At 41.2% G+C, this 13331-nt stretch overlaps 1 protein-coding gene and 1 long non-coding RNA gene across 2 annotated transcripts in view; one reads left to right on the forward strand and one right to left on the reverse strand.

Moving 5' to 3' along the window:
• LOC146755793 (cytosolic carboxypeptidase 4-like) overlaps nt 1-13331 on the reverse strand; it is a 104557-nt gene that overhangs the window by 19442 nt on the left and 71784 nt on the right. The window contains exon 5 of the mRNA XM_085525282.1: nt 3964-4130. Coding sequence (XP_085381408.1) covers nt 3964-4130 — 167 coding nt within the window. The remainder of the gene's footprint in view (nt 1-3963; nt 4131-13331) is intronic.
• LOC146755794 (uncharacterized) lies at nt 4241-8919 on the forward strand. Its single transcript, XR_014937913.1, has 3 exons — nt 4241-5289; nt 5460-5551; nt 6702-8919. It is a non-coding gene; the product is annotated as an uncharacterized LOC146755794 (long non-coding RNA).

Consider the following 13331-nt stretch of genomic DNA (forward strand, 5'->3'; position numbering starts at 1 on the left):
ATTTGTCTTCAACTAATAATCATGGGAAGCAATATATTAGGTACCAACAACCTTTGGAGTACTGGTTCCAGGACTCTGCTAGCACATCATTTACATACCATTTAAACAGAGCTAAAACAAAAGTCCCCTTACTAGACTTTCCCCAGTTTTAGAAAGGTACAGCATTGAGTAGAGCATTGAGTAGGAAGTAAATAGGAGGTTTTTGTGGAGAGAGAATATCTGAGTAAGGAACTTGCAGTGTACTGTAGAGATTTCAGAGTTAAACTATTTCCACACAGTCAAGCACTTTCAGGTAAACCAGAATCCTATGATCTCACTGCATCTCATGGCAATAATCTCAGTAGTTACCTGTTGGTCTTTAAGACAGCTGCCCTTAGAGAACCAGAGATGAAGAGTTGTTATGTGAATTTCATGTTCTCCAAGGATTTCCAGGTTCTGGGGGAAATACTCTACTGTTCTATTAGTAATGTAGCCCCAGAGACAAAAATTCAACTCCCTTTTTGCTTATTTTCAGATATAGCTACTTTGTTACCCTGCCTCTGCTGGGAACTTACTACACAGTTAATGCTCCTGAATGACTTCATATACTGTATGTGCTAGACTGAGGTCAAGAAGGAATTCTTGCCTGTGTTCCAAAATACATTTTGTTAGGACCACTAAAGGTTTAGCACACCTTTCTTCGGCTCACTGGAGACTGTACACTGAACACTATGAAATCAGGTGGGAGAAATCCCCCATTCACACAAGATGCCTCCATTAGACCAGTCATTTCCCCAGTAGCTATTACCTTGCTTCGATCTACCGCTCACTGACTCTGACAGAGCAAATAGTTTATTCTAGAGAAGTAGCCAGTGTCCAGCCTGCTCCTTCATCCTCCTCACAGCAGTAGCGGAAAAGTAAGGCTGCAAAATGCCCTGAGCAGAGAGAGCTCTAAGAGGAAAATTAAAAGACACATCCAGTTATAAACGTTGACAGGTGAAAATGTTCGCTGTTGGAGGGAGATGCTGAGATGCCAAGTCAATGCCACGCACACCAGACACCATGACAAAAAAAAAGACACAAACGCAGAACATGAACCGTAGGAGTTTCGTAACATAAAAGACCTCTGGCTTGTGATCTATGTACCTTTGCCATGAGACATATCACCTGGAAGTCAGATCTGTCCAGTACTGGATTAACTTCTCTTTCCATGGCTTGACCTGTCACCCGGAGTACTATAGAGACGGGCACTCAGAAATGCACATTTAGAAAATTAGATAGATGTATTGAACATAAGCACTGTGCAATTAATCTCACTGATCACAGCTGGAGTGGTCAGAGCAATTTCAGCATGTTTTCTGCAAAATAGAACCTTATCAACTAAATAAAGATCGTATTTTCATCAAGGTCGAGTGACAGTCATCGTTTTCTTCTGACACTGTTAATCCTGCTCTGATAGGAAACATCCATATGTGTATCTTTCTCTAGGTGAGAAAGTCAGTCAAGACAGTCTTCTGCAACACGCTCTACCAAAAACAAACTTAAGCTGCAGTCAGACCCATTGGCTCCCACTTAAACACCCACTATTCATTACACAGTACAGAGGTCTGGAAAAGGGATTGCCTGCAAGGTGTTTAAACCACCTCTGCTCACAGTGTAAAGCACACAAGAAAGACATCCCACAGTGTAACCATTTAGGTCGCTCCTGTGTAGCACCTGCAGGCCCCGAGTTCAACTCTGCTTTGGCAAAGGTACAAAAATAATTTGGGTTATTTCCATCCTCACAAGAGGAAAGCATAGAAAGTGTTCAAGTGTTTTTTGTGGTAACTACAGAAGACAACAGCACTGGTTCTAAGCTATAAACACTTCCTGCTCCTTAAACCATGAAAGACAGCTCTAGTCTTGGCAAAAGTAGACTATAATTACCATTGATGTAGTGACACACCACCAGTAAGCAGAAAGACTCTGCTGAGCTCCCTGTGCTACCTAAATGGAAAAAGACTGGATTTCATCTTTACAGAGTAAGATTAGACTGAGTGGAACCCCACACTGCAACCTCCAGTTCTGATGGATAATCAGTTTTTTATTTCATAGTCTATGCATTATTTTATTTCAAAGTCTGAGCTGGGGGAGAGGCCTGGATACAGCTGCTCTCCTGCCCATAGCAGTGTGCTCTCTTTATTCTGCATTCTTCCTTTGGTTGCTTTAGGCCTCTTATTCCCTCTAAAATCAAATTATGCAGTTCTCTTGGCGAGACTCAAAGAAACCCAGAAGCAAAATATTAATTTTCTGAATCAGAATCAATAAGCTGCACAATCCTTTTCAATGAATTATTTATCATAAAATAGAATACACTTACAAGCCAAGCCCCTTGGTCCCCACATCTCCCTTTTCCTGATCTTTTGCAAAAAGCTCCTGTAATATGGCAAATCTTTAGACAGGAGCAAACAATGTAATGTTTACTTGTACTACAAATGCCATCTAATTGCACCTAACCCATCAGAACTCCATAAATCTGCAATTCCACCCACTGGAGTGAAAATGAACAAGTAACCATCACACTGCCTTCAGCAGTGACATCCCATCCCCAGATGACACAGAACCTTGAAGGGACAGAGCGCTTTGCTTTTGACCACCACAAACAGATATGGAATGGCATGGGAGCTGTACAAGGTAAGGGATTTTTCTTTAATTCTTAACTTCTTTAAAAGTATTTGTCATTAGAGAGCTGCTATATTGGTAAAGGTTCATCGCCCACACAACATCAGGAAAAATGAAATGAATGCTCACTAACATGAAACCAACCAAAGAAAAAGGTAATGGAAAACCACACAAATGAGAGAAAGTGCTCATGGAGTTGGTATGACCAACTTATTTTCAGTGTCTGGGACAAGTCAGAGTTCAATATTTTCCTTCCCTGAAGTTACTTTCATGCAAAAACTCCTCCAGCTCTAATTCAGAATTGGAAAATCTGATTTATATCTCAAATTCATCCACCTGGCCAGGCTTCAGTAGCTCTCTCTAATGAGACACCAACGATTTCTCGGATGGCTGTCCCCAGTACTGAAACCATTTAGGATACATGTTAATTGCTTCATTTATGTGTTCATATGTACAAGTGAGCACAGCTATACAAAAGGAATGTCTCTATATTTTAGTTCTCTTTTTTTCATTGTTCCCCATAAACATTAAAAACCACGAACAAGCTTGTAAGAATGGTTTCAGGCATGAGGAACAGGTGGTGCGAATGTCAGTTAAGTATTCCTGCAGGGGGAAGACTGGAAGTTTGCTGTAAATTATGGGGGCATTTCTGCAACAGAAAAAATTGGCTTTTCATTGATGAAGCTGGAAGCACTCTTTGATAACAAACCCACTGGGAACTTCAAATCATATCACATCACTCAGTTATTTTTTCCTCCATTTGTCTTGGAAAAACAATATTGCAAGAGTAAGTGCTTGCATGTAGAACTAGGAATAGCATGGTTTAGAAAGAGCACATACATTTCTGCTTCATCACAGCTGAAGCACCCCATATTCTGACCTTTACCCAGGCCAAATTCCCCACATATGAGGCAACCTCACTTGCATACATCCCATTGAACACAGGAAGCTAAGAAATGAATTTTGCAATTAGGAAAAAACACCTCCCATATGGTTGTTTGGATAATGACTTCATCACACGCACCAAAAATCACAAACCTATGCTTCATATGTCTGTAGGATACAATGCTGTGAGGAAAAGAGGAATGACTGTGCGAATCCTTGCAGAATCAGGCATACTGCTTCTAAATCATACCATCAAAGTCCTTCACCTAGAGAACATCTTCCCTGTAGGAGATTGACTCCACAGAGGAGATCTGAGGTGGACAGAGTATCACCTGAAACTTCAGTTTCCTGTTGATGAATTCACTGAGACAGTGCCATCCATATGCTCAAGTAATATTTTGAGAGGAAAATGAAATTTGTAAGGAAACTGTCACTGACCTTTGTGCCCGGTCTGTTATTGTTATCTCTTCCTCCAGATCTAGGAGTAGCGCTGCCTGAGCCATCACCTTCTTGCTGCAGGGCAAGGATTTGAGGTGCAGAATGAGCAGAGCAAGGCAAAACTTGCTTCCCATCTCCTCCAGCTCTTGAGTTCCCAGCTGCAGGCCCTGGTGGAAAAAAGGAGGAAGTTTCATTGCTGAGTGTACAAAGCGCAGGTGTTGGGAGACTGTTTTTCAGAAGGACAGCTCTTAGTATTACAGTATCACCTCATTCAGGTTCCCATACAGTCAATCATGAATTCAATGATAGCATTTGTTCTACAGGATCTATTCTAAAATAGCTTCTATTTTACAGAGGCAACAGAGGCAAGTAGTGTAACTGCTCTGGTTACTTACACTGAAGTTGTCACTGTACAAATTAGACTCATACCCCAAGAGGATCTGACTAAATACACTCTTACAAATCATTAGGTCTCATCTTTTTTCTCTCTCTAGAAGCGTCATCTCCCTAAGCAATGGGAAACAAATAGGTTTTATGACTGTAAATACTGGACAGTGGCAGAGATTAGAGAAAAAACAGTGAAGAGGGGAAGGAGGGAACATCTTTAACAAGTTATGAATTGCTTTTTAAGAAAATCAATTACAAAGTAATTGCAAAATAACAAATAACTCTGAGGAATTTCTCAGTGTATTAAAAGCCTATGTCTCTAGTAGGGACGTGCAGGCAAAGAAATGCAAAAACAGGACTGGGATTATCAACATCACCTTTCCAAGAGGACTCCTTCAAGCTGTGGATCCTCACATGGAAGAGCCCTGACTTTGAATTGTCTGTGCATGCTTTTTCACTACTTAAAAAAATAAAGACCCAACAAAAAAGTAACACATCAAGGGCCTACATAGGAGTAATCCGGTGTAATTACTGGTAGTTTCTCACAAGCAGTGAGATGGCAAGAGACCAAAAAAAACCTCCAAAACCACAAAAGAGTCACCGAAAATAACCCAAAGAAACTGCAAAATCCCTCATCTTTGGCATTTAGTGATCACATCATGTGTTACTCCTTAATGCTATCACACCAGGGGTTGAATCAATTGCTGAACAATTGCAGCCTTTGTCAGTATCAGCCCCGTGTGCTTTTGAAGCACAAACCATTTCTGCAGCCAACCTTCTGACAAGAACTCCAATCCCATTTCCAAGACTGTTTCCTTAGCAACTGCCATAAGTCCGTGCTCACAGCCCTGGCACCAGCCACAAGCACAGTGTGTGCTCCACACCAGCATGGCCTGCTCTTGACCCTTCACTCGGTGTTTGTTACTGCACATCTTACAGGTAACAGAGCCCATATATTATATATATTATATATTATATATATATAATATACCAGTAACTGATAACAGGGGGCTGAGCTCCAGTCTCCTGTTTCTTAGTAGTTAGTTTTGTTTTGCCTTCTTTAATTTGTTTATGTTTCCTATGTAAGGTTGCACTTATAATTTCTCTAGGATCTTCTGCACAGCTGAGAGAAATTGGGAGCCAACAGCATGGAGGTGGATGGAAAAAAGAGGCTTCCCAAGTGACCATCTACAGCTCCCTTGTAATGCTTTTTTTTGGTTCATGTTTGTTAGAGGCCACAAAATGTCTTACAAGGCGAATGCCTTCACTTCAACTCCAGCAAGTCCAGCATGTACAAATAAAATCTAACAATAAAGCAGCCCTATCTGATAACAAACACATTTTCCTATAGTAACCACATTGAAATTCTGCTTGTTTTCTCAAACTATATGAATAAATATGAATAGGTAATTATAATAATGAATAATGAACAAATAATGCATTATTTTGAGCTTGTACATATACTGAGTGGTTGGACAGCTAGATAAGCAGAGGACGTGCCTAGAAGAGCACACAAACAATATGAGAAAACAGAGCCTCCCTGCCAGGCGTAGACAAAGGACTCTGGAGATCTGACTTCTGCTCTCAGAAAGTCTCTTAAATATCTTTAAAGCAGTCAGCAAATCTCTAACACCATTTCTTCTCCCATCCTAATCACTGCAAGCTTTGCTAAGTAAGAGCCAGGTGCAATGAACTATAGTAATTATTAATAATGGGAAGAAAATAGATGAAGAGGCTTAGAGGAACCAATGGTCATTAATACAAAACAACGAGGGCCTAGCAGCTCTACATAGATTCCTCACTTCCATTATTTTACTTCAGAAGACATTTTAGTGTGGCAGTTACAATTGGCAGGTGGAAATGGTGACATTTCTGAGCAAAAATAAGTCACTTCCACAGCAAAGGAATTATTCTCTCAGGGGTAAAAAATACAAGGAACATCTTGGGGCTTTCCCTGGGGTGTATCTTAGGGTCCTGTTTCCAGGATCCAGGCAGCACACTAAATACCTATCAATCCAGGAGATGCGAATAGTGACAGTGCTAAAACTCAGCCTGTGGGCTTACAATTCCCCAGGGTTTTATTCAGGATATGAAGAGGCCTTAGGAAACTATGAACAGAGAAATAATAATAATAAAAGTATAATACACCTGAGAAGCCTCAGACAGTAAGTGCTCATGCTCTGAAGTTAGCTGCTTTATGATGGACCCATATTGCTTCGAGAACAGACAGCTCGGGAATAACAGCTGGAAACCTCAGCTAGAACATTACAAGTTAACACATTTAATTCACTTCAAACACAGGCAGTCTTTTATTTTCCAACTCAGACAATGCTCTCCCTCTTCTTCCTCAGCTCTCAGCAGAGGCAGGAGCTGGAGCTGCATTGGTGACTACCATTAAAGTGAAGATGCTGACAGAACTGATGCATCAAACTAACAGCATTAATGATATCTGCCAGCAGTGCCAAGAGCTGGTGCTCTGGGTAGAAACCAGCCCCTCCTGCCTTGCTTGAAATTCTTGAAATTCTACAAGAGATAAAGAAAGAGAAGTGGTGAACTTTTGATTTTGGTTAAGAAGCTCCACAGCAGTCAAGCTGGATTGTTTCTACTCACAGTGACAATATATAACCCGTTTGCCACTACCATGCAGGAGGAAGCTGTTCTACCTGCCATCAGGTCCTCTGCAATGTCCTGAACTCTCAGAGACCCTATCTTTCCCCATCACAATCCTACATGGCTCCATCCTCCTCTGGAGGCATCTGTATGAGAAGCGGAGTGCAGTGCAGTCTTCCAAGCCAGCAAAATCTAAGCAAAGTCTGAATCAGAAAACTGTACCAGAAAGCTGCAGACAAGATCATCAGTCTTAATTAGTTTAGCCTCATGGATATGCTAACAAAGGTATTCTTCTTTGATGATCAGCTCATATCTTTGCATAGTTTCTGCTTTTCATAACATGAAAGTGCCAGTCTGGATCAGCATTGGCTCAATACACACATTGCTGCGCAATACAAATATGCCCACTGGTCCCCTGGGCCCCCTCATGCATGTCTTTTGAAGACATAATGTTAAAGGATAACAGGTTTATAGTTTCCTGGCTGTTATAAAGAATAATGGAACTAGACATTATTTGCTAATCTCTTCTCATTTTTTCATACCACAGCAGACAGTATGGTGAGAGACATCACCATGCTCTAATATCTGGATGTATCTGTATATATGATTTGGTGGGAAGAAACATTCCAGAGGAACTCAACATGGCTAATCAGATGAATTAAATGAACACAACCTATTAGCTCTTGGTCTAGTTAAACCAGTACATTTGTTCTCTGCCCAAACTGTTTTTATCATAACAGGGCAGTGAGGTGTTCATCTGCATCTCCTAAATGACACTGTGTCACAGTAATAGGAAACACGGAAGGAGGGGGAAAAATAAGAAAGCTATTCCGTGATTTATCATTTGGCCAAGATAATGGCAATAAAAATTCTCCTAATGAAAGTTGATGAAATTATACCGGAAAAAGAGTTCATTCGCATTCAGCACTGATGCATCAACTATATATTCACAACTAAATGCTTCCAACGTCTCTCAATTTACCTAAAAACACATCACAGGCTAAGAGACAATGTAATGGGAAAACTTCGTTATTCATTACTCATATGCTTTAAACAACCCCACAAGCCAAAGGCAGCGATAGTTTCATAACACAGATATTGTTGAAGGTGGAAGGACTCCAGAAGTTAAATTAGAATTTTCTCTCTCCACCAGGGTAACAAGAGCTGCAGTTAAACTGGAGTTGAAAGATATTAATAAACACAAGTAGACAACAGATTTCAGAGCCATCATTTTTCTCTTGCGTTCAGAGAAAAGGGATCTTTGGCACACAGTACGGTCACTTTTGGGCACTGTTCAATCCTTGAGGCAATATTTTTCCCTGCAAACTTACTTCCAGTCAACACATACACACACACATGCAGAGTATACTCTGCATCTCAACAGCTTTACACATGCACAATGGTTATGCCCTAAGGCTGGGTATAAATAAATTGGCAGTCTGGTTTCCCACTAATTCCATCAGTGAGCTCTCCATTGGAATACTAATAGAAACTACTTCGAGGCTGCACAGGACAAACCACACAGCTGAATGAAACATTTGGTGCCTGCAGATGAAATTTTAGCCTGGGCCAGCCCCAAAAGATAGTGTCCTTTAAACCCCTGTGAAAGAAAACATGCTGATGCACAATGGGGAACCAGCTATTGAGATGAGGACAGTAGGGAACAAGCCAGTTTTTCTCATGGCCCAGAGATCCCTAAGCAGTAGGTATGACATTCTAAACAGACAAAGTTTAGGGGATAGAAATTTGGGCCAAAAGATTTCAAAGGGATTAAGCAAGCAGAAAAGGCTGAAGATGGAGAAAAAAAATTGGGTAGCTTGAATTTCTAGAAAGATGAGAGGGGTTGAGTTAAAGACAGAAGATAAAAGGACTGGAGAGATAAAAGGATGAGAAAGAGGGAGGGGTGGTTGAGGTCAGTGGATGCTGATGTGGAGGAATGATAACAAGAGAAAAACTAATGGAAACCTCAATCCCCATCTCACTGTTGGAGAGGTGTGCTTCGTTATGAATGCCCATCCTCGCTTTCCTCAGTACTTTGGCTACTAGGTGAGGAAACAAGGCCCAGCTTGCTGTCAACCCTCCCTGAAAATCTGCTGAATTTAGCTGATGCTCTGATTCAGCTGGGACTGAGCAAACTTCTTTGTTTCGTCACAAGATGGGTTATTGATTTGTCATTCAAACGGACTCTTTCCCTGGCTAAAGATGCTACAGGCTAGATTGTTCAAGGGATGGAGGAAAGCAGATCAGAGAGCAGAAAGAGGCCTGAAAGGCCTGTTTGTAAGAGAACTGAGGATTTAGCAAATGGTAAAACTGGTTGTCAAGTTCTACTTATTCAGATAGCATACATAGCCAACCAAAGTAAGCATAAAGATGGGGATATATTCTCATCACCCTCCCCCAGAGACTGCACACTCACACAGAGCAGTAGTGGTTGGGTATGGAATGCTTCCATACTTGCTGGATGCTGGTGCACCTCTTTCGCATTGCTTCCTGAGATGGAAGGTAGTACATGGTACCAGAAGGTCCAGTTTTGCCAGATCACTTCTTGGGTATCACTGGGACCAATGCATACATTTATGTGGGGCATAACTGTGAAAAGTGGCTGAATCAGGAATAAAAGATGGACAAAAATAGAAAGCAAAACCAACGTAGATGAGCCATAAAGAAGGTCCAGAGGGCAAAGAACAAAAGTAGTGGGAATTGTCAGTATGTTTTTGTTGTTGTCATTGTTTGTTTGTCAGGAAAAACAACAACAACAACAAAACAGAAAATAAATAGAAAAAGTAAGTGCTAATTCTTGAAAGAAAACAAATAGTGCTCCAGATAATTAACTCTCCTACTTGGCAGACAAGAAGAAGAAATGGGGAAACTGTTCAAGGTCATACAGTGATTCTGGGGCAGTGTAAGAAAAGAAAACTACTTTACACTGGTGACAACCAAGTGCTTTGTTCAAGAACATTTCTGTCTTTAATGCAGGTTCCAGTACTGGCAACAGGTTAACTGCTGTTACCCCATCTGACTGTGCCTTCAACATTCATCTGTAGTCTACCCACGGCTTTCTCTCACTCGTACACCTTCTGCTGTGTGAACTCTATGGAACCTGGAACAAGTCACAGCCAGGTTATAGCCTGAGGTGCCTGAAGATTAAATGTGAGGTGGAGCTCTAAGTACATCTGAGAGTCTGTGTCAAATGAATTAGCTCATAAAAGCAGTCTGGGAAAGCAAGAAGTTGAATTTTTGCAAGTCCTAAATTGGCAGTTTAATCCCTGGATCACTTTTCCTCCCTCTCTACTTCCACTTCTCTGCTTGTATGAATAACTTCAGCATACAGAAAAGTGAGCAGACTCCAGGCCCACCCAAGCATTTTCAGCTATGAGTTTAACTCATTTGGCCATATTTCACCGTGGGAGTTAAATAACTTCCTAATCCTGGCTGGTGATCACCACATGCTTGGCAACAAAAGGATTTATGATGTTTATTCTGGCTAACGTAAATACAGATGCTATTCAGAAAGCGTCTAACCTGTTTTGAACATTCTTAGTACAGTATTTGTCTCCATAATGTCATTCACTATCAGGTTCTCCTGGTTAATTATGTGTTATATAAAGAACCAATTGTATCTTTTCATGAAATGCCCTCCATATTGTTCTATGTTACACAACACCTTGTTATTTTTCTGTGTGGCTTTAAAGCAGAGCAAGTATTTATAGTTACTGGGAAATTACAAAGTAGATTTTATTTTGAAATTCACTATACTATAATCTGCAATATAGAAAGCTTTGAAGCCTTTCCCTCTTACTCTGATAAAACATATGCCATTCTGCCCATCCCAGAGGTGATGAAAATATGTATTGACCAAAATGACACAGCAACACTAGTACGCTTTTCTTCCCCATACAAAATAAGACCCCATGATGGATCATGGTATCACTTTTGCACCAACATAATGATTTAGGCACTAGAGTGCATTTAGAAAGAAGCCAGCACAGCATGACCCAGACATCACAGCATGCTCCAGCCTGATAGCTGTCTGCCCCACAGGATCTCTGGTGCTCTGTTCCCATGCTAGCACATTACAGACACAAGCAGACCGGCAAAGCTGCATGTTGGCCTGATAGCAACGTTACATGGAGTGGAATTTAATGGGGTGGCGAGTTTGCTTCCTGCTATGCTGCCACCAAATATCCACATCACTGTGAAGCCTCTCCCCAGCACAGTGCTGAGTGTTACTGCTGAGCTCTCTGCACTCTTTCCCTTTCTCTCTCAATAGCTCAAGTATCACTAATACTCTCCCATATCGAATCTGCCTTCCAGGCCACTGTGTGCTTCCTCTAGCCCCCCCTTTCATTATCTCTTTTGCCTTACAAAGAAAATAACTCATAACAGACAAAGCAGTCCAAAGGAGGTACTACCATTCACGTCTATAGGGATATTATAGCATCTTCCAAGCCTACATTTTCTCACATACACAAGCATCTTACTCACTTTCTTCTTTATTGTTGCTGCTGCACATGGCACAGATATCTTTATTGAGCTGTCTTTCTAATCGCTACTTATGTTTTCCTGAACAGTCAGAGCTAATTCAGAACCCAACCATGTGTTTGAATGCTTTAAACTATTCCTTCAAACATGCTTTACCCCGCCACCGTCTGTATTTTATCTTCCATTCCCGTAACCACAGTCTTGCTGTCCTCCTTCCTACTGTATAATTCATATCAGCTGCAAACAGTAAATCTTAGCATTTTACTGTTCTCCTCATTTCTCAGTCATTAAAGAAATACAGACCAAAACAGAGTGGTAGCTGGAGTCACCTTACTATCCATTTCTTCCCACCCCAGTGATGATTAATACATCCCACCTATTTTTCCAGACTTTTAAGTAGATTTTCACTATACAAATGACCCTTTTGTGCCTCACCCCAAAACTCCAATCCCTTTGGGATTTCTTTTGGGTGAGGGAAACTCTCTTCTCCTTAGTTCTGACTTAACTAGGATGTCCACCAATGCTGCTCACTTAAATATGAGTCTTAACAAATGACAAACTTTGTATACTGCATCTCCCTTCACTCATGCCATCAAGGCAATTAACTCAGTCACTGTGCTTCCCTGCCCTTGTGTTTCTCGTAGGTTTTTTCTTTTTTTGGTGGTTCTCAACCTCTGGAGTAAATTTTAAAACATAAGGAATCAGAATGAGCACATTGTTTAGCATGTTTGAGATGTCTGCTATCTACCCCACTGGCCATTATTAATGATTTTACCAGTTTGAATCTTCAGTTCCTTTGTTCCCTTATAACTCTTACAGCAATAAAACCTGAGGTTTACCTGATTCTGTGTGTTGTAGCCTTGGTTGAATATAAAATAACACCGACAGATAACGTGCAGACATTGTCTTCCTGCATAAAACAGCCAGAGTGGTCCCACAGCATTCTGCTCTGTGCCTGTCCTGGCTGCCTACCAGCTCTGCCAACATGCCTGTGGCCCCAGGACAGCATAAATAGCTCCAGCATGCATCCAAATCTCAGCCTTCACAATTCCTTATTATTCCAGTCCTGAGGGTCCACTGTTTCCTTCCAGAGCCTTTTGATTATGCCTTGGAGCATGCTTCTTTTTTCCAGATCTAAGTCTGTTCTATACTAAATCCCTCATTTCCTCTGACTCCTGCTTCCATTGGCACCAGAGCAAAACTTCTACCCGATGGCAGTCCCCTTTACTGGGCCACGCCACACGCCAGCTCCTGCAGTTAAATTGCCATGCACATATTCACAGATCAGCCCAAGACCTTCTCTTTGTTGGTCTCCTTAAACATTTACTTTAAACACGTCTTCATAAAGAGACTCATGAGTGAGAGGTAAGGGCACAGAGCCATCTGCAGCTCTGAGCCTTCCTTTCTCGTTTCTCAAATTTCACATATATTGTATGGCTGTCCCCTTACACTGCGCCTTTTCCCCTATATTATGAAGGATTCCTCATGTCAATTTTCTATCTTTTTTCATTTCACAAGTTCTCTTTGGTTATCTTCAGCCAGCTGCCAAAGCTGGTTTCCCCACCTAACACACTTCCAAGTGATCAGTGACAGTAAGCAACTACAATTCCAGAATTCATTGTATTAGCACTTCTAAAGCAACAAAGGAACCATTGATTTCCCAAGCCAAGGATACACAGGAAAGCACAAAAGGCATACGTGCCCAGTTCAGATCAGAGAGGAAAGAGACACACTGTTTGGTGAGGAATCCAGCCTGGTAACTGCTCCCTTTGAAGGTGAAGGATGGGAGTACACAGAAGGGGCTTGTTGGCTGTGTTCTAATGGGTGTTAGCATAATTATTCTGATACAGGATGCTTCTTGCAGCTTGAATATGTCAGAAAGTTACCTT

The sequence above is a fragment of the Coturnix japonica genome, chromosome 30, assembly GCF_054131305.1.
Source record: "Coturnix japonica strain WE chromosome 30, WE-NBRP24, whole genome shotgun sequence".
NCBI classification, from domain to species: Eukaryota; Metazoa; Chordata; class Aves; order Galliformes; family Phasianidae; genus Coturnix; species Coturnix japonica.